The sequence below is a fragment of the Apostichopus japonicus genome, chromosome 4 (assembly GCF_037975245.1).
Source record: "Apostichopus japonicus isolate 1M-3 chromosome 4, ASM3797524v1, whole genome shotgun sequence".
In the NCBI taxonomy this organism is placed as follows: Eukaryota; Metazoa; Echinodermata; class Holothuroidea; order Aspidochirotida; family Stichopodidae; genus Apostichopus; species Apostichopus japonicus.
In genome coordinates this window covers 28,751,286-28,772,646 of record NC_092564.1, presented here as the reverse complement: position 1 = coordinate 28,772,646, position 21,361 = coordinate 28,751,286, and the positions used below count along the sequence as shown (strand labels likewise).

At 37.5% G+C, this 21,361-nt stretch overlaps 2 protein-coding genes across 4 annotated transcripts; one reads left to right on the top strand and one right to left on the bottom strand.

Moving 5' to 3' along the window:
- Positions 1 to 1,389: 1,389 nt before the first annotated feature.
- Positions 1,390 to 7,440, top strand: LOC139967073 (uncharacterized). Its single transcript, XM_071970757.1, has 4 exons — positions 1,390 to 1,520; positions 1,551 to 1,765; positions 3,095 to 3,324; positions 3,986 to 7,440. The coding sequence occupies exons 2-4, from the start codon at positions 1,642 to 1,644 to the stop codon at positions 4,034 to 4,036; spliced, it is 405 nt and encodes a 134-aa protein (XP_071826858.1). The 5' UTR covers positions 1,390 to 1,520; positions 1,551 to 1,641; the 3' UTR covers positions 4,037 to 7,440.
- Positions 6,859 to 21,293, bottom strand: LOC139967070 (uncharacterized). Of its 3 annotated transcripts, none has more exons than XM_071970752.1 (8): positions 21,164 to 21,293; positions 18,919 to 18,979; positions 17,884 to 17,976; positions 14,589 to 14,741; positions 13,682 to 13,804; positions 12,363 to 12,662; positions 10,767 to 10,949; positions 6,859 to 8,144 (listed from the first exon to the last, which is right to left on the bottom strand). In XM_071970752.1, the coding sequence occupies exons 2-8, from the start codon at positions 18,926 to 18,928 to the stop codon at positions 7,609 to 7,611; spliced, it is 1,398 nt and encodes a 465-aa protein (XP_071826853.1). In that variant the 5' UTR covers positions 18,929 to 18,979; positions 21,164 to 21,293; the 3' UTR covers positions 6,859 to 7,608. The 3 variants fall into 3 exon arrangements, with proteins under 3 accessions (XP_071826853.1, XP_071826852.1, XP_071826854.1); XM_071970751.1 differs by having other exon boundaries at positions 21,128 to 21,275; XM_071970753.1 differs by having other exon boundaries at positions 6,859 to 8,141; positions 21,128 to 21,275.
- Positions 21,294 to 21,361: the final 68 nt, after the last annotated feature.

Below are 21,361 nucleotides of genomic sequence, written 5' to 3'. Positions count from 1 at the left end.
ACCGGAAGAAAGAAAGAACCACAAAGAAAGAACTTTACGGCTTTAAATATTGAATTAATAGTTCAAGCATCATTAAGGCTTTATAAAATAAGTTTTCACCTATACATATGTCAAACAGTGTTACAGTTAAATTATTGTCAAATCATCTCCTGCACACAGCAGATGTTTCGAATTGTTGATGAAATTTAAATTTCATTTTATCTTCTCATGCATGCACTAGTAGAGGCAATATATGTTAACATCCATTTTTTTCACGCTAAAAGATGGAGACAAGAAAAAACTGTCGTTTATGTGTATCGTGACCAGAGACCTAACTCACAGTTACTAATCTCAAATGATGACGATTAAAGGTCTTTTCAAGGAGACAAAAAATCACCTCATATCTGCTTAGTTCCTTTTCAATTAGATTATATGTTATGTTGACTTGCCCTGAAACATGATAAAGGTTATCAGAATCGATAGATCACACACTAGTATCCCCCTAGGCTGTCTGTATCCACAGTCTACATCCCGGTATCAAACCTATTGATTATTTCTCTATTTTATCGATATGTCTGTGAAATGTTGAAATGTGTCAACATATTTTAGGCTGCCCTTGAAGCCTATACTTCGTCAACGTGAAATGTTAAATTAGTTTTGTTGACTCATATACTTAATTGACGGCGTGAGGAAAGTTGAACTAATCTCATCGTATATTTTCCATGTGAAAGGACAAATGTATACAGAAGACCAAATCGTTTGTAAAGACTTATTTTTCACTTTAAACAAGTTGCCGGATTTTCCGAAAAAGAAACGGCGGCCTCGCATGTGTTAACGAATGAAAGTGGCATTTACATGGAGTTTCCAGAAACAGGTTGCAAATGGCTTTTGGTTCCAGCAAGTTGAAGAAATAGTTGACACATTAAAATGATTTAACATCACGCAAGACGCCATACTCCTGCAGTGCAACATGCATAAATCAGGAGTTATTAATTCGCTCGGAAAAGTGGCAAAACAATTGATTTGAGCTGGTTTGTATACGACATACCGGTTGGCAACTATTAAATATTTGATAGCGCGTTTTGGTCCAATTGGTTTTGAAGTGGATGAGGTTAAAAAGTTGCGATAATTAAGTCAATTTTTGACCACTATACTCTTGGAGAGCATATAATGTTGTCCTCGATGTGTGCTGACATTCGAATGGGTCTTGGACATTTCGAGTTCAACTGACAAGGCAGTGGGGTCTACATGTTGTGACGTCACAGTGCCTCACCTGGTCGATATAAATCACTCATGTCCATTGTCGTACCCACCAGCAGACATGGAATCGATGAAGTCATTGAAAGACTTCATGGTGTTTTCAACAACAGGGTATGAGAGAACCGCGAAATGGTAGCTATGGCAACGATGAGAGTCGACAACAATATTCTTTACATAGTGAAATGGTAAACGCTTGTTTATTTTACGGAAGGATCCGATTGTAGCCAGAAACTTCGCAAGGGGCACCTTACAATCGAAGATAAAGAAAGCCTATGTAACTCCATGGACTGTTTTTACCTCCATGGTAACTCTTACATATAATACGAATCCATCGCACAAGTCACAGTGCAGAAGTGGTGCGGGAAAAGAACGGTCAAAGTTAAAGCCCAGACAGATTGTAAGATGTCAGAGAGCAGATCAAGACCAAGCACTACCGCTACCAATGTCTCTAAACGAACAGACTCAACTCTAGAACGAGCAATAGGAGGATCAACCCTCCCAGGGAAAGGAGAACTTCTCTACACAGGTACAATATATGACCATTATTCTAGTGACATAGACTCCTTCTGGTCAGTTGTACTAAACTTTAAATGCTTTATAAAACAATCAGTTTTTACCACTCTTAAATTGTTTGTATCATGATATAAGTAATTTAAGGTATGGTTTAGTTTATGGGATAATAAGAGCGGTAAGTGACCGTTCATTTGGGTTCATCATTGTACATGTAGGGGTCTGAATACTCATGATTCCACAGACTTCTTGTCCATTTTGGGCATGTCGAGAACTGTCGAAGTAAAATAAACTAAAATGCGGGAGACGGAGAGATCGAGACACAAATCCGTAAGTCCGTTTAAATATTTGAAAATATTGCACATTCATTATTTCTCAACTTCCACCACCGTACTTCAACTAACATGACAAGTAGACATCAGTAAAATATATCAAAATTACAAATTACAAACTTTTGCACTATAATAATGTTTTCATCACAAGGTTTGTTTTCACGGTGTATACCCATTCCCCCCTCCCCCTCCCTACGGTGAAACAGAGGAGCTCACGTTACATGTCCTTGCAACCTGCAGTATAAATTGCAGTCGGGTTGATAACGTAATCTTGTTTTATTTTGTACGATTTAAATACATACAAACTCGTATAGTTTGGATACAATAATAACGAGACGACCTGCGAGGTCCCGGGTAGGCCTACGATTATGAGTTCTTGATTTTCATTTCTACGAGCACTGTGTACCAAACACGAGGAATACAGAAAATGTACTCCCAAGGGCGTAGGAACCTGGGGGCGCCTGGGGGGCGGAAGTATCATTCCGTCCCCCCCCCCCCCGCTTCGCAAGTCAGAAAACCCCTTTTTCATTTCCAAATGAGAAAAAAATCTCATTTGAAGCACCAAACGCATCTAAGGCCAGGTGAAAATGCAAAATTATTTACAAAATGGAGTGGGTGTTGAAGTGTGCTATATTGCACCAAATTGCATCTGAGGCCACCTGGAAATGCAAAAAAATTCAAAAAGGAAGGGGGACACCCCCTCCCCTTAGACCCCTCCCACAGGCCGGCCATCAGTCTTCATCCCCCCTCCTCCCACTCAAAAGTACCTTCCTACGCCACTGTGTACTCCAGTGTGAGTTCGGAATTTGTTACCAAAACAAAAATCTAATTGCTATATTATAGCATCTTAACCCCACCCCTCCCTCTCCAAATGAATGATTAGAAAATGGGCACTGGTGGCGTTTAATTCAGAAATAAATTGCAATAAGTTACCGCGTTCCGAGTCGAATCTTTACACCTACTGAAACGGATCCGACAGTGTAAATTAACTTTACTTCTCCTCTATATTAAAGGGCCTGAAGGGGTGCGAAACCATTTGGTTCGCAGGCTAGAGCACCGGTATGTCGGCATTGGATCATTTTCCGATGAACAGACCGCAGAAGCCTTCTACCTACAAAGACCAGCTCAAGAAACACCATTTCCGAATTCGAAACAGGCTAGTCCAGGATCTATAGGATGGGGTCTTCCAGTAACAGGTGACCCGAGGTCATGGCCGCTCCATTTACAAATCAGCTCAGAGGAGGTAAGATGCCTTTTAAACTTGTCAGCCTCAATATCTTGAGCTCTACTTCTAATTTGCTGCATGTTATCAGCACCAAAGCAACGACTGTAACAGATAGACGTTGCTCAGGGCGTTTCCATTTTTAACACACCTAAGAGTTGGAAGCATTAATCCATGCGGAAAGCGGAAATTTGTAAAATTTGACCAGTTCCGTCACACTTAGGAAAGAATAATCGGACGAATTAGAATATTTAAGGGCATTGTGAGAAAAAGTAGTTTCAGATATAAGATCAAGGTTTATCAAATTCGGCACAGACAGCTGCATTATACGTACGAGTTATAATGGCCCAGATAGCATGTTTAATAACACAACCAAGTATTGACTAAGTATCACTTTGTCGACAATTTTAACTGCATAAGCAGAGCATTTGTAATCACTGTGACATTGTCCAATTTGAGACCTTATCAAAACATTGGAAGGTAAGAACACTCAGTTAAGTAGCTTGTAGTCCTAGAGCCACATCGCTCTGCTTAAAATGCTGAGTCAAAGAGATGGAAATGTTGAAGTTGTCTTTTACTCGTAGAATCGAATAAAAATAATAATCAATATTACTAAACATACTGCGATGCAATGGAGATTGTTAAGAGAACGATTGTGAAAATAGAACTGTTTGCTTTTCAGGAACTTAAAACTTCAGAAGAGAACTTCAAGATTATCTTCCACCGAAGATGAGTGGAATAACAAAGAACTCTCAAACAGTTGGAGCCCGTCTAGATTAGTTCACAAACCACACGGAGAAGTGCGTATGATGTAAAGCAGGAATAACCCCACAGGAAACAGGATCAACCTCTATCATGATAGAATGACTGGGAAAAATATGCAGTTAGTACGGTCTTAAGTCAGTACACTAAAGTTTGTGATCAGGTTTGTGTGACATACATTCATTCATTTGTGTATAATTTCATCGTTCCTAGTGATGTTGGTGGACATAAGTAACTGACCATTGCATGTGTCCGGAAAGATACAGAACGAGTAGGACGTCACCATGACTATGCAAAAATCAACGTCAGTTTTTTATTCAGTATTACTATATTTTTCGTGACGTCATTCAATATGTTGACTCTTCCCCTGTATAATTACTCTGACCAAGAATTAAAACTACGCAAATTTAAGAGTGGGTAAAAAGTAGATGATAAACTGATATGATGTTTAATGAATGAACTGCTTACTTTTATAAAATATAAATAAATCCTAGGTGACGTTCCCCGCGCTGTTGCTAGTAATTTGGATTCTATTGACTTGATTCTTTGACTTTCACTTAAAGGTGTATATGAAAGGCCATGAGGTAATAAACATCCCAAAACCACCTATCCTGTTGTTACCTGCACAGTGGCAGTCAGCATCCAATCTGTGTAGGTTAATAGCTGCCACTTGCAACTTAGTACTTTAAGTTTCATTATCAGTGCACTTAAAACGTGAAGGATACACACACGATCTCTAGAAGCTAAATAATCTCCATCAGGTTCAAATAAGTGAGACAAATTTGTTGCATTTGGTTAAGATTAATTTATTTCTCTCAAAAAGTACAAAACTAAAGCTATAGGAAAACGACTATCATTCTGTCATGGCAGTAAAAGCTTCACATGGACCATGTGAAAGGAAAATGCAAGGAAGAGAAAACAAGAAATATGAAATAAGTTAAATATGATGGATACTTTCACATTCCACTCGTGGAGCAATCTTCAAGCGGACTTTAAAGTCATCAAATTTGCAAGCAACGAAACTAGTTTCTGTAAACATTGCAAATAGTTTTAGGAGCTATTCTTGGTCCCTGACCACATCAGTAGGTTAAGCATACCTTCATGCTACCCTAACAACCGTCACATTTAGAAAATTGATACTCTATGTACAAATAAAACTGTAACTTCGTAGCCATTAAATAGGGAGAATGTTCCTAACTGTAAGCACACATCAGATTAAATATTGCTCAGTGTCTGCAGTTAGGTTGAAAGCAACAACCACAGCCTGCACAGCAAAACTCAAAGCATACAGCAAACTGCTTTGAATATAATGTAAGAATGGAGGACAAAACATCACTTACTTGATTTAGATGACTACATTCATGAAGAAATGATTAATTATTAGTCGTAAATACCAGAATGAGTCTATTACATGCACACAGTGGTCAACTGATTAGTATCTTCATGATGACATAGTTCCCCTGAATTTAAAAGAAATTCCAGACTTTAGCAAGGCCAAAATATATAAAATACTATTTATAATATAGCTTACTCACTAATGAGGACTTAATGTTTGGCTACCCATGTACACTAACCCCTATAAGATGTGCTGGCTTTTCAAAGAGCCATGAACTCCAAACTTGGCATGCTGTAGTCTTAACTTTTCACCAGTTTCATTTATACTGTTGAGTACATCTCAAACTTCTAATACAATCTGCTCACATAAGTCTTATGACTGTGGATTTGTAGATCTAGCTGTATTTAGAGGAAGAGTTCAAAATAAGGGTTTTCCTTATTTTCTCAGACCTAACTTCCAAGCTTCAAGGACTTTCAACCCCCCCCCCCAAAAAAAAAAATAGTAATTTGTTTCTCCCTACTTTTATCTGACATTCCCGATTTCCAGACTGCGTGGGAAATATGTTCATGGAATCATGAAATTAGGATGATGTCAACAATACTGCTTGTTTTCCTTCAAACCATAATTTCTTCATCAAGTCAACAGACTAAACTGTCAAGAAATTAAAAATTGCTTTGTAACCATTTCTTTCAGATTACATCAAATTCAACAAAAGAAACAAATTTATGCATAGTGAAAATATATGTTTTCCAACAATCATGTACACACAAGCATTTTGAGTGGTAGAATCTTCCTCGGTAGTCTCTCAAACACCCCTGTAAGAGCCAATACTCAAACCAAGCTCCTGTATGAACTTACCACATCCTAACAGTAACTACAGGAATGTGAATACAAATTGACAGCCTTTCATGGCATTGTTCTGTGTTGGGCATTTTGCTATAATTGTTTACAGTTTGATAGCTAATAGACTCTCAAATCTCTCAAACATGATTAAAAGTGTTTATCTTCTATCACACATGTGACAGACACATAAACTAGACACCAGTATCAGTAAATGACACATACTTCTATGCTACATTCTTTGGTTTCATGGGCTAATAAAAAACTACTGCATACATGGCTATCAACCAAAAGTCAAGTAAATTAAAATAAAGTTTTAAAAAGTGGCAAGACCAATCAGTATAATGCTGGGCAAGACACAAGTGATGGTCAGAACTCAGCCATCTCATTATAACACACATGACATACTGACCTCAACATACATAATTTATTCACTCAATCTGCACCAAACATGTCTAAAATATACCTCAGAGGCCTGGTAAATTTATCACTGGCTGTAGAATATTAAACTACTTGGCTTTCATATATTTTTTAAATTTGTATTTAAATCCCTTCAGAAAGAAGAAGAACAGGAGATAAAAGTTGATGGTTAGATTGCTAAAAGTATAATAATCATGATAAAAATAACAATATTATTATTATTAAAAGTATCAACAAACCTTAATTCTAGTTGCAACATATCAATCCTGGTAATGTAACCATGTGATCCTATCTTGACTAGTCACTACATCATAGAATATTAAAATTGGTCACAAATGAAGAATTATTCCTAAAGGGCACATTTGGATTTTATGGTTCAACCAGACACCTTACTTGCTTTTTCTGATACAGTTTATTTTAGCGTAGCACAGATATGAAGTCCTCAACAGGAATTCTTGGAGCACACAGGAAATATACTAAAGCACTACACAGGAAATATACAAGAGCATAAATGGCATATTTATTTATGTAGAACCTACCATATGGATTACTGGTCTACTTTATCACTATGTCAACAATGAATAGTATATAAATGGAAGTAATTACCATCGGCAAAGGAACATAAATTGCAAGGGATCCTGACATCTATTTCTACTTGTATCTTTATGCCCTCACAATTTACACGCAATGCAGAGACTATAACTGTGGGAGACTACTTCAAATAATAACATAACTGATAAAGTCAGGTTCTATAACATATATAAATATCAAAATAATAATCATAACAAAAAAAATGAAATCTTGGCAAATTTCCAGAAGTGGATGGATTCTTTGGTAAGACAATGCATGTGTTTAATATCCCTTTACATCAGTTAAAACCCTCTCATTTCTCTTGTATAGAATCTTAACAGGCACTTAAGGCTGACTCAATCTCAAGCAGGAAACAACTATGTTTTATGTAACATCTGATGTTTCTTCAATGAGTTGGCATGCATGAAAATCCTGTCGCACACATTGCACCGGTACGTCACAGAATTTGTGTGTAGTTTCTCGTGAGTGTTTCTGGTTGTGGACCTAGCAAACTGCTTACCGCAGTAGGAACACTTGTAGGGTCTATCACCAGTATGAATACGCTCGTGCGCTTTTAAGTTACCTGTCTGCTTAAAGCCGACACCACAGAAGCGACACTTGTACGGTTTCAGGTTGGTATGGATGAGCTGGTGAGACTTGAAATTGGAGACATGTCGAAATAACTTGAAGCAAAACTGGCATTGGTACCCTCTGACGGGCGCTGGGATGGGTAGAGTGACAACCTCGTCATGGTTACTGCACTCCTGAGATGAGGCTTTCTGAAGCATTGCAGCTTGTAATTGAAGTACTGGCGATACTTGAGAGGCGGCTACTGGCTCTGATATCCTCTGATAGGAAGAATTTGGAGGAAGATCACGGCTTTGCACAGATTCTTCTGTCCTTTGGTGGGCTGCTGAAACATGAGACCAAGAATACCAAACGTTTAATCAAATTATACAAAACCAGAAATGCAAAAAAGGCACTGAAGTTTTGATCATATAAATATTTCAATCTATTAAAGAGTCTGGTTTCAGATTTACATCTTCAGATAACAGTAATACATGGTTTTCAAAAGGGGTGCTTTCTGATTTCAAAAGACCTTTACCCCTAATACAAACAATAGGGTTCATCTACACATAATGGGGGCATCTGTGTACTAAATATGAGACACCATCCAAGATTTCATACTTTAGATATCCTGGTTTTAAAGGAATTGTCTGGTGGAAGATTTTGATACATTGTCCTTGTAGTTATTATTTTTCTCTTTCTAACCATGTAAAAATTGTCCCCATTCGACATTTTCTTCTTGTAGAAATCTGGTTTTCAAATTCACCAGTTTCTCACCAAAAGTACCGTTTGTTCGAACGCTTCAATATGGTGTTTGACGTAGTGCTTGCAGATAGGCAAAACAGGCGACTTGAAGTTAGCACTCCCAATTCCGCAGCAAATTAACTCACGTGTAAGCACATTGAATTGCCTCATATATATAACGTACATACTCGCGAACGTATATACTACGATGCTCAGTTGGTGTACTTGTATAGCGTTACACATAGTACACTCACACTCAAACCACAGTTCATTAACTGTTCTTCGAACTCGCTGAAATAAAATTCACGGATCAAATTAACAGTAAAAGGAAACTTATAAAGTATTCGTTAAACCGAAAGATGAAACTTGGCGGGATCGATGTCATCGCAGAACTGTCCGATTGTAAACGTGAGAGTAGCCTATACACGCGAACATTCTTCGCGCTGGTGCTGGATACCGCGATGTATAAACAACGAAGAGCCTGCTGTTAAAACTTATCTTGTGTTACACAAAGACCACGAAACCACCGATCTACTAAATATATTGCGGCTTAAGGAGTTTTTTAAATCATATCTAATTTATAAAAAATTTCACCGGAAATTATTGAAGAAATTGATCGAATCGTTGTCAGAGCAGAATATAGCGCTGAAAAGCTTAGGCTTCGCAGAACTGTCCGATTGTCAACGTTTGAGTACAGCCTACATGCGAACATTTTTCGCGTTGGAGCTGGATAGCGCGATGTATAGCCTGAACAACTCAGAGTCTGCTGTTAAAATTTACCTTGTGTTACACAAAGACCACGGAACCACCGCTCAAGTACATGGTGGCTTAAGGAGTTTTTGAAAACATATCTAATTTTTAAGAAATTTCACCGGAAATTAAGGAAGAAATTTATCTGTATACACACGCTGTTTTTGTTGTGATTACCGTATAGGTACTGTGCGGAGGGTGGGTTATGACGCAATATGCTATGGCAGAGCTGACGTCACGTATTGTACTGTTCAAATCATATTTGAAATGTCTATCCATAACGATTAAAAAATCGTTTCTCTGTCAAACGTAACATTAGCGTTCTCATACTTTGACAACATGTTTGGAAAATTATTTACTATTTTTTAAGGTAACTTCTTTGGGCCACCAGACAATCCTTTTAAGGTTGCCAAGACCTTGATGTCAGGTGAGTTCTGATATTCTCCAAAACAGGCAATGGTGTTTCTACTCTATGAAGAATCCACATACTAAATATGAGATCTATCCATGTTTTACTACTCGATATATCAATAACACATGCATACTGCACTATGATTGCATAGGTTTACTATTAACAATTTACATGATATCTTCAGGAAGTAATAACTGTAGTGATAACATGCAGACCGATAGTGTGCCCTCATGTGGTAATTGTTATTGAGGTATACCCCTATTGAGTCACGGATGACTAGGATTACCTTATTTATCTGAAGGAAGAAAGGAAAATTTGTAGTAGCTTGAGGAATAGACCTAAGTTAAGGGATTTCTCTCCCTTTAAAAGAAAACAATGACTTTGAAGGATAGGTTCCTACAGTCAATGTGGACTTTGCTGGGTAGGTTCCTACAGTGGAGTCAGTGTGGATGGCCAAAATAAAACACAACAAAATTGCAGTGTCACTTGTAAGATAGGGAATGACTAAGGACTGTTACTACTGACAATTTACCTTTACTCTGCTCAAAGTGGCTCAGAGTGGCTAGATGGCCAAAACTGATTTTATGAATGTAGTGAGACAAACCTAATATCTCAAGAATGAAAATCATGGAAAGTTTGGTGCCTTCACATTTCTTGCAATTTGATGAATATTAACGACAAACAGATGTAAATGTTATGCAAAAGTATGCTTCTTTTGTACTAACATCACCATACCAGTATAAACAAAATGTGTGTTGTTTTGTTCCTGTTTGGAACTGGGAAATATGGAGGTAGGAAAATCCAACTTTTGTCTATATTCATGAAGTAAGATACTTCAATATTATTATGGGTTACCCCTCATCCCCTTAGTTACTCTTGACAGGGGAGTCTCCCATGAAGTCAATTGTTTCACCCAAGTAATCTTTAATTGAGTTGTTAGACTAGCTTGGAGGACTGCCAAGATGTATGTCCTGTCATGCCAGATAGTGGGAGACATTTCACTTTCCAAATCATTGAGTAGTTTAACACACTGCCAGCCATACTCTTCCTCCTCCTCCTCACCTTTCTGAGCCACCACAGCATTGATTCTCTGCGTAATAGGAGGTGATTTTAACTGATGGAGAGCTGCGATCTGGTCCTGATTAGGGGATGAGGCTTCCCTCCCAGAGCTTGGCTGCCTTTCATCTTCACTTCCAGAACTAATGTCATCCTCAGAATCCTGGTTCAACATCTGTCTCAACTCAGCTGCAAACCAAAAAAGTTCATTGAAAGACTCACGCTTCATCATTTGTCAAAATAAGCTTCTAATCCTCCTTTCTCTTCATATACAGTAAGAGAAACATGATAGCGGAAAAATGTGGAAATGTTTTTATAGCTTCAAAGGGCAAATAGCTAGAAGGTTTTCAGACTATGACCTATGTTGACTGCAAATGACCTTTGACCTCCACCAATTTCAATAGAGTTCTCGTACTCACCAAGGGGACCTACAAACCAAGAATGAACTTCAGCAAAAATTGACATTTTTAAGTCATCACATTTACAAGGTTTTCAGAAGTTAACCTCTGTTGACCACAAATGACCTTTGACCCGACCAATTTCAATTTAGTTCCTACACTTACCAAGCTGGATCTACATAATAAGTATGAAGTTGGACAAAGATGTACTTTTTGAGTTATGGTGTTAACCAGGTTTTCAGACTATAACAGCCATTGACCCCATATGACCATTGGACTTCCCAGAAATCAAAAAGGCTTCTTGTACTCAATAAGACGGATCCACATACCAACTCTGAAGTGAATTCCTCTTTAACTTTTTGAGTTACGTTGTTTACAAGCAAGTGTCACATACACCATCACTGTCTCATAGATTTCTTTCTCTTCTGCACGGAACCAAAATAAGATGCACACAAAACATTCAGAACAGGAAAGTGGCTTATTCATGCTCATTAAGTTAATGCAGAGGCTGCAGTTGTTATTCATGTCAAAGAGTTTACATACTGAACACATACTAGTATATTTTTTGTTTTTTTGTCAAAATTGTTTTACATTAATTCCATGTTGGTACTTTTGCATTGTCATACATAACACTAAAGGAGGCACAAACCCAACCATTATCCTTGGCTCATATTGCAGAGATTGTTGAAATGAGCAACCCCCTCCCCCCCTCCCCCAATCTCCCCCATCAAACAACTATGAAAAATGTTGTTTGATGTGGGAGATATCCTAGCCTAGAAGCTATCATGCTGTGTATCTGTGATGTCATAGTTGCCATTAAGATCTGAAAACCTTTACTTTCTCTTTGTTTTCTGCTTCCTATTTTCAAGGTAGAATGTTAACAATGTTGACACTAAAACTAATGACATCATAAGGTCATGTTAAGACTTTCAATATGTTATAGATTCAGCATTGCATTTTAATAAAGACAGAGAAACCATTTAAGAAATGAAGCACAGGTGGCTTGATGATCTCATACATCAACATCTACCTTATTCAGTTGATGTCCAATTTTTAAGGTGGTTCATATATAGGTGTTAGAGAGTTTTGTCAAAAATGTCTTAAGTTGACCCTATATCTTGAGGCATAACTATAGGGAAGGAGAAAGCGGCAAGCTAAGATACGCTACAAACATTGAGGAGGATACTGCTGGTATACTACGCACCTACAGAAGCAGAGTTTGTGACATCCTTCTCTGGGTTTTTGCTCGTTCTCTGGTGTGATAAGGTGTAGCTATTTAATCTCGTTGCCTCATGTACTCCTTCCAGTCTTGGTCCATAGTTTGATACGCCATCCATGGTCCTATTCCTTAGTTCCACCCAACGCATCAAGTCCGATGTTCCACAGGGTAACGGTGCCATTGTAAATGACTCTGACCTAGAGGCCTGCCAAAACTCCTCTAACTCCGACTCTTGGTATTCAGTTTTGATCACGGGGCAGTGCACCCCATCTTGGGAACTTGCAACTGAAAACACAAAACAAAAGTTAGATGTTTCCTCCACTTTTCACCTAACTCATTGAAATGTGAGAAACAGATATGAATATATATACAAAGTCAACTCCCTGAAACTACCAAACCCTGTAAGTTTGTTATTTTATAGTCATTGCTAAGCATACCTACCACTGTCTGAATCTGTAAGTTTGTTATTTTAGAGTAATTGATTTAATAGCATACCTACCCCTGTCTGAATCTGTAAGTTTGTTATTTTATAGTCATTGATTAGCATACCTACCACTGTCTGAATCTGTAAGTTTGTTATATTATAGTAATACCTACCACTGTCTGAATCTGTAAGTTTATTTTATAGTCATTGATTAGCATACCTACCACTCTCTGAATCTGACTGTAAGTTTGTTATTTTATAGTCATTGCTTAGCATACCTACCACTCTCTGAATCTGACTGTAAGTTTGTTATTTTCATAGTAATTGATTAGCATACCTACCACTGTCTGAATCTGTAAGTTTTTTATATTATAGTCATTGATTAGCATACCTACCACTGTCTGAATCTGTAAGTTTGTTATATGATAGTCATTGATTAGCATAACTACCACTGGCTAATCTGTAAGTTTGTTATATTATAGTCATTGATTAGCATACCTACCACTGTCTGAATCTGTAAGTTTGTTATTTTCATAGTAATTGATTGGCATACCTACCACTGTCTGAATCTGTAAGTTTGTTATTTTATAGTCATTGATTGGCATACCTACCACTGTCTGAATCTGTAAGTTTGTTATTTTATAGTCATTGATTAGCATACCTACCACTGTCTGAATCTGTAAGTTTGTTATATTATAGTCATTGATTAGCATACCTACCACTGTCTGAATCTGTAAGTTTGTTATTTTATAGTCATTGATTAGCATACCTACCACTGTCTGAATCTGTAAGTTTGTTATATGATAGGCATTGATTAGCATACCTACCACTGTCTAATCTGTAAGTTTGTTATTTTGTAGTCATTGATTAGCATACCTACCACTGTCTGAATCTGAATGAAGGGCGGCACCATCTTGATTGTTGCTTCTTCCTGTCCGTCCACTAACTGAACTTACAAGATTTTCTCCTAAGCAAATTGAATATCCAGTGAGATGGACTTTATCTGGAATAAAGAAGATATATATAGTTTGCCACATTTACTTTAAAACTGAAGCAATATATTCAACTACAAGACAAAATATGATATTATTAAGCAAAATGTGAATGACATTTTTGGTTGTACCAACTTGGCAGAGATCTTGAAACTTTTAACGTTGATGACAATCTATCATCTCCTAAAGGTTTTGACATTTGAATGTTTCATTTATATAGCCGTTTCTATGGGTGGAGTAGCATTTTCAGTTTGTCAGCGAAGAAAATCACAACTAGAAGAAATTTGATATTTTATGTATGTTACTGTGGGCATGAAGGTGAACAATGCTGCCACTAAATATTTCAGCAGTTCTTACTTTCTTCCACATAAGGTTTCTTGTCTCACCTACAGAAGTTCAAGGATCAATCAATTCTCTTTTGTGTCAAAAAGTAAGGTGGCAATAGTCTGTACTGGTAAATGCACATTTTGCACTTGGATGTGCATTTAGTTAAAATATAAAGTTATTACTGGAGAGGGTCAAAGTTCACTTGTGGTCAACAGAATTTACAGAAATTGAAAATCTTGCTAACCTCAAAGGTCAACAAACATAAACAAAATGTGCATTTCATACTTGTTGTGTATGACCGATAATTTCCCTTCCTGAGATATGTTTAAAAATATTATTTAATTTTCCAGCAAACATATTACAGGCCAGTTTTCTAATGTGATAACCACTTCTGTCAGACTTTAATTCTGGTATCTCTTATACCCAAAATTATGTAGACATTAAATATACTTGGTGTGTAACACATACTTTTCCCTTCTGTGTAGACAGATATTTCTTCTCCTTTCTTGAGTTGAACATCCAAGGTTTGTTGAAAAATCATTCCATGAACCAATGTGCAGAGCAAGAATTCTGCCTCTGCTGTTTTCAGCATCACCTGAGAGTAGCCGCTATATTCAGCACCTGCCATATGCAAAACAAAATAATTGTAGTTATGTTAATGAGTAGGAAGTACAATCCTTAGCAAGGACCAACTCACAACCCAGAATTTTTGGCTATTTACTGACTAAATGCCGTTGGATTTTTCCGTTTGCCAGCAGATGAGGGAAAAGCCCTTGCAGTAGACATGAAGTACATAAAGTAAACACATGATAAGTCGCTTAAAATCATCTGTTAAAAATTGGCAAGATTTCTGTACCTAACATGTGCCCCACATTGATATCAGCAAATATTATTGGACTGCACAGTAACTGATGTGTCTTGTAACCAAGGTTAATGCCAGTGAGAAGTTCATTTTATCCATTTTATCAACATGTGGGTTGCCGGTGAGCCTCCACTTATTGACAATATGAATATGAAGTAGTCACCATTCATTAATAGAGTACTGCTAGTCTTCCAGTTTACAAACACAATTTATCTTTCTAATGAGATTAACATTAAAATGACTGTCTCTACAATGTCCTTTCTGGAGCGACTGATTAAGAATTCCACACATCTTATGCTTTTGACTTTGTTTTAAATGCAAATGATTATGATCTTAGCCTTGACCATCGATAACTGCAGATGACCTTTAACCCCCACCACAACAGTTCTTATTATAAGGGACATCCAACATGCCACAGATCTGTGTGAGTCTCCCTCTTGTAATACGTTGACACGATACCCACATTTTGACTGAAATTTTGAACGTGAACGTGAACGTGAGGGATAAGATCTTACACCACTGCACTTCAAAAGTATGGAACGCCAAAAGCGCAACGCATTTCGTTGCCTCGATCGATTTCGCCTCCTTCTATTTCGTCGCCTCCCTTTATTTCGTTGCCTCCTTTGATTTCGTTGCTTCGTTCTATTTTGCTGCCTCCTTCTATTTCGTTGCCTCCTTCTATTTTGCTGCCTCCTTTTATTTCGTTGCCTCCATTGATTTCGTTGCCTCCATTGATTTCGTTGCCTCCTTCTATTTTGCTGCCTCCACCTATTTCGTTGCCTCGTTCTACATCGTTGCCTCGTTCGATTTCGTTGCCTCGATTGAATTCGCCTGGTTATGTTAATTAGGTATTGCAGGCATGCATTGGTGGGCGGAGCTTTTTTCTCCTTCGGTCGCGACCGGCCGGTTAACGCGAACGTTACCTGGTCGATCACAGTGCCTAGCACGTACTGAGCAGCCTAGCACCTGTTTGAACGTAGCAGCCACTAACAGCAGCCACTAACAGCAGCCAATAGTGTATACATCAACGTTACACGCCGTTGGCCACTGATGTTTGTACACTGTGACGAGCGCTGGGTACGCTGTGGCGGGAAAGTGGATCCCCAGCAGCCACTAAGGGCAGCCTAAATTAGCGGACAATAACAAGACTGTTACTTTTTCGTACCTGTTTTAAAGCGATAATAATTAACGCTATGAATACTGTAAAATGCCAATAATTGCACCATATGAGAGAGAAGATGTTGCTCTTTCATGTGTTATAATTTTGGAATTAAATGGTGGACGATTTCTGCATCCATATTGAACTGAAACTTGTGATCCTACCAAATCTTGTGGAGAAAGGCGTAAATTGCGACAATTTTTATACCATTTCTTTTTTTTCAAATGTCTAAACAATTAATTTATGAGAATATGCAACAGTCAAGAGAGGTACAATGACGATGTTAAGTTATTCCTATTACACGTGGTATGAAAGAACAGTCAGTAACACTTTGATTTATTGAAATTCGATGGCTACAAACCGTTCGATCCTAACAGGAGTGGGATGCAAATGGGAAAATTAGCTCGAAACGCGCGGTAATGTGTTAAGATCCAAAGTGACGTATTATTATTTAAAAATCGATTAATTTGAGTTATCGACCTAGTTAGGAGGTTCGGTTAGCATCACATCAAAAAATAAAATTTCTTCTTTCACGTGTTATACCTACTATCGGTAACAAAGCCGATTTTTTTTTTTGACCAAAAGTGGCTAAAAGTTTTAAAATATTGATTAAATTTTTTATTCTTCAAAATCGATTAAGTTGAGTTATGGAGCCTATTGAGATGTCCGGTTAGCACCACATTAAAGTAGACAGGTTCATCATTCACGTGGTATATCTCTACTATCGGTAATAAAAATGATTTCTTGACCAAAAGTGGCCTCAAATTTTAACCCGATACGGACATCTTTAAACGCGCATATATATACGTAATGTGTAATGACCAGAAAACTGTTTAATTTTTTTTTTCTTCAAAATCAATTAACTTTAGTTATGGAGCCTACATTTTTCTGATCATTACACATTATGTATATACAGCGCGTTTAGAGATGTCCGTATCGGGGTTAAAACTTTAAGGCCACTTTTGGTCAAGAAATCATTTTTGTTACCGATAGTAGATAATAGAACGAGGCAACGAAATCAAAGGAGCCAACGAAATCAAAGGAGACAACGAATTAGAAGGAGGCGACGAAATCAAACGAGGCCCAACGATATCAAACGAGGCAACAAAACCAAAGGAGGCAACGAAATAGAACGAAGAAGCGAAATCGAAGGAGACAATGAATTAGAACGAGGCAGCAAAATAGAATGAGACAACGAAATAGAACGAAGCAACGAAATAGAAGGAGGAAACGAAATCAAAGGAGGCAACGAAATAAAGGGAGGCAACGAAATAGAAGGAGGCGAAATCGATCGAGGCAACGAAATGCGTTGCGCTTTTGGCGTTCCATACAAAAGATGCATGCTTCCAAGCATAGATAGCCTATACATCAACAAGCTGTTCAACATAAGATATTTTAGAAAGCTAATGCCACTTAACACTGATTACATAATAGAAATACAAGATGATATTGTCATGAATGTTTATAACAGCTAAAAGTGGCACATGTCAACTTTGCAAATGGTTTAATTGGCAAATTTGAACCAGGCTCATCTAAAAATAAAATTCATAATTTGAAGTGCATGATCAGGATTAAAAACTAATCACAATATGTTGTCATAGTTTAACTATTCAACTGAAAGACTAAATTATTACTACAATTAAATAATTGTGCTCAGAGTTACAACAGCACTGAAATCTCTGAATTCCTGCCACATAAAATCCAGAGAAACATTTTGCAGTCGCTACCCGAGGGTGACCTACCTCGGTCACCCCTGCTTTCAAGTGCAGCCATGGACAGGTGGATGTCTGTATGTACAACTTCTGTGTACAGTTTCCCAGGATCCAAGGTTTTGCCTAATGAGAGAGTAGAAAGGACGACTATAGAAAAATTACGGAGCAGAAACACACAATTATCAAATTGTTAAACTTTATCCTGTTTTAAACAATGTACATGAAATGGTGGAACCATAGACAAACAATAAACAGCAGAATATTGGCAAGAAATACAAGGTTTTTTCTACACTTCTGAATTCCTTGCATATCAAAAGATAGAGCCCTCAATACACATCTAAGCTTGGTTCAAATTTTACATCAGAGCTGTTCCACACATGGCTTATGACTTGTAAGATCAATATGATGCTTAAAGATTCATTATGAATTCAATCTTGATGGCCTACACAAACTGTTTTGGTACTATTATGTCGTAAATAATCATACAATCACGATGACATATTTTTTGCCAAACTCGGCCCATGTGCAGAGAACAAGTGAACGAAAACTACAAACAGACACACTGGTGTTTTATAAGAAAATCCCATCAAAACATTACTTGGATGCATGCACCGGCAGATTAATTAACTTTTCTGTTTCTAGTCCCTATGTCAAGCACCATTGGTTAAAAAGATTTTCAGGTTACAAACAATGTGAAACTAACATTGAAGGGGAAAAATATCCCACACTGCTAACTAAAAACCCAGTCTCTATATCTCATGTTATCATTCATGTTTTGATGAGACGCTAATGTTTTGGTTTGAATCATTAGTTCAATCTAGGTCAACATTTTGGTAAAAAAGTACGTTGTCATTATGATTATCTAAGTACTGCACAATTGTATTAAAAATGATTGAAGAGTTAGAGATTGGTTAGCTTGTGTTTATAATGGAATGAATATAATGAGGCTTTAAATTGCCAGCGTAATCTAATCCATAGACATAACAGTAGAATTGTTTACAAGTAACAAACAAAGTCTTCCTTCTATCAGAGCACTTTACTCTTAAATGTAAAGAACACACTTACCCCAAATCATTTTCGTTGGTAGGGCATCAAGGGAAGTTTCTCAATGAATGCTGGATATTTTCTGTGGAATAAAATTGAAAATTACCTGTAGAAGTATTAGATAATGGACCATAACATTACGAATGAGGCTTTAAGGGAGATAAATTTATAATAATCATAGTATTAATAACAATAATAATCATAATAATAACAATAATAATGTTCGATTTATAGAGGGCTTTATACCAAGGTTTCAAAGTGCTTTACAGATCTTATAAATATTACCCCTGGTCAATGATAACCTGTCACAGGGTGGAGAGAGGCAATTGAGATAAAGCATCTTGCCCAAGGACACGATGTAGTGAACTACGCAGGAATCGAACCAGCATTCCTTGGGTCACGAGTCCGACGCCTTAGCCAATTGGCCACGAGGCTCTCAATGTAGAAATTCCAGGTTAAAAGTTGTGTGCTTAGGTTGGACCCTTAGATCTTCTTGCCTTTTGTTTTATAGTTAACCTTCTCTAGCATATTGTAGGGAGCACCTGCAATACTGATGACAATAAATGTGTCATGATAGCAGGGGTGAAATTAAGATTTTAAGGTCAAGGGACCACTTTTCTGTGAAAGTCATTCCTAGGTCACAGACTTATTGCTATGTCCCTAGGAACCACTTGGTGGGAACCAGGAGCCAGTTTATAATTTAAATAGAAAACGCGGATATATGTTATACCATGAACATATAGCGGCAGGGCTTGCTAAGACTATCAAGATCTCCCACAAGAAATGCCAGCCCAAAAGCCTGTCACATATGAGTGAATCTTTTCTGTACAAATATTACCCGCTGTGTGGCAAACGTAACTAAAATCCTTTTTTCAGGGCAACGCACAATTCAATTGCCAATTATTACGCTTCTTTTTGAGAATGGGGGAACTGTTTTCCAAAAATCACGGTACAGAAGGACAGCAAATATGTTCAAGAAGTCCTCAAATTTTGTACAATGTAAAACGAAAATTATGTAGAAAATCCCCAAAGAACCATTCATGAGAGGTATGTCCACTTCTCCTGTATTTTATTTCTGACACAAAATGTTTTTTTGCTTCAGGGTTTTGTGTTACCGATCACCAAATACTATCCTATTGTTGTTAGTGTAGGTCGGAAGGAAGCCAGACCACCTCTGCAGCTACATGCTTCTTTGGTGATTAGTTTGAAACCAGTGATAATTAATTGGGAACTACAGATTTGATTCATATAATCTCAGCTCTAAAACACTCTTGTTTCACTAAATCTTGTATTTTAAACATCCAAAACTTATGTCATGGTTACAACTTATTATTAAAATGTTTCATAATTTGCAGCACTTTCAAGCTTGCAGCCTTTATCTGTAGGTTTGCCTATGTACAGCAAGGAAGTTACAAATGTTTACAATAAGTAGATAAAGTTTTAAGAGTTAACTTGTAACCGGACCTGTGCATTTTTAGTGCAAAACTAGACAGCTTACTACAAGCATTGCAAGTTAACTTGATGTTGAAGTTTGCAACAGGTTTGATCAAATAGTGTGGGAATTTTAATCATGCACTACGCTATCAGCGTACAATATATGGAGAATTAGTTAGGCACTACTGAGTTGAAAAGTGGCGCCAAGCCTTGTTTTCTATGAAACAGATGGGTGCAAGTTTGGAAGGTATGGGTGCTACTCGGAGCCTGCCTTAACCATCTCTGAGTGGAAGGCATGTATTTGGGACCAACATTCACTGTACAATATTGCAGGACACATGGCCTAGCCTATACAAGCAACAAAAGGCCTTCAATTGCATTGCATATCTGCCCATAGCTGCACCATGGCAAAGAGTTGTTTCTTCTAGCTGAGACCCAAGGACCTGTACAATGTCTATGGGGAAATCTTTTCGTCCAGGATCTTCAGTTTGGAGAATATGCGACTCCAGTCATGGCTTTATGTTACAAGGTTCATTGTTGAGGAGGCCACCCACGTATTACCATTACGCTACCTTACACACAGTGATGTCGATGTTGTCTTATAAGCGTTGACACCCCATTTTCCATCGGAATACACAATGTTACTGTAACAATAACATGTTTACTGCTAATGCTATAGTTTAAGTTAGGCATGCCAAAGCCTAACCATTAGGCTTTTCATAATTTATAGAAACTACAATGTTAGGCGTGCATGCATGGAATTTGACTTCACATGATTATAGAAGACAATAAATACCCGTTTTCGATAAGCATTCACCACACCTCTCCTAACCTTCTTTATCTCGTGATCTTATGTAATGTTGCCCGCAATAACATATAACAAAAAATTACTCTCCGGCAAGAGGGGTAGGCCTATGCTCTTCTTATTTTTGTTGTCAAATCAAGTTTTATTTCTGTCTTAGAGTGCCCATTTATCAAGTCTTGTAATAAGTTATACGCTAACAGACAGGTTATCAAGGTGCGTAATGTT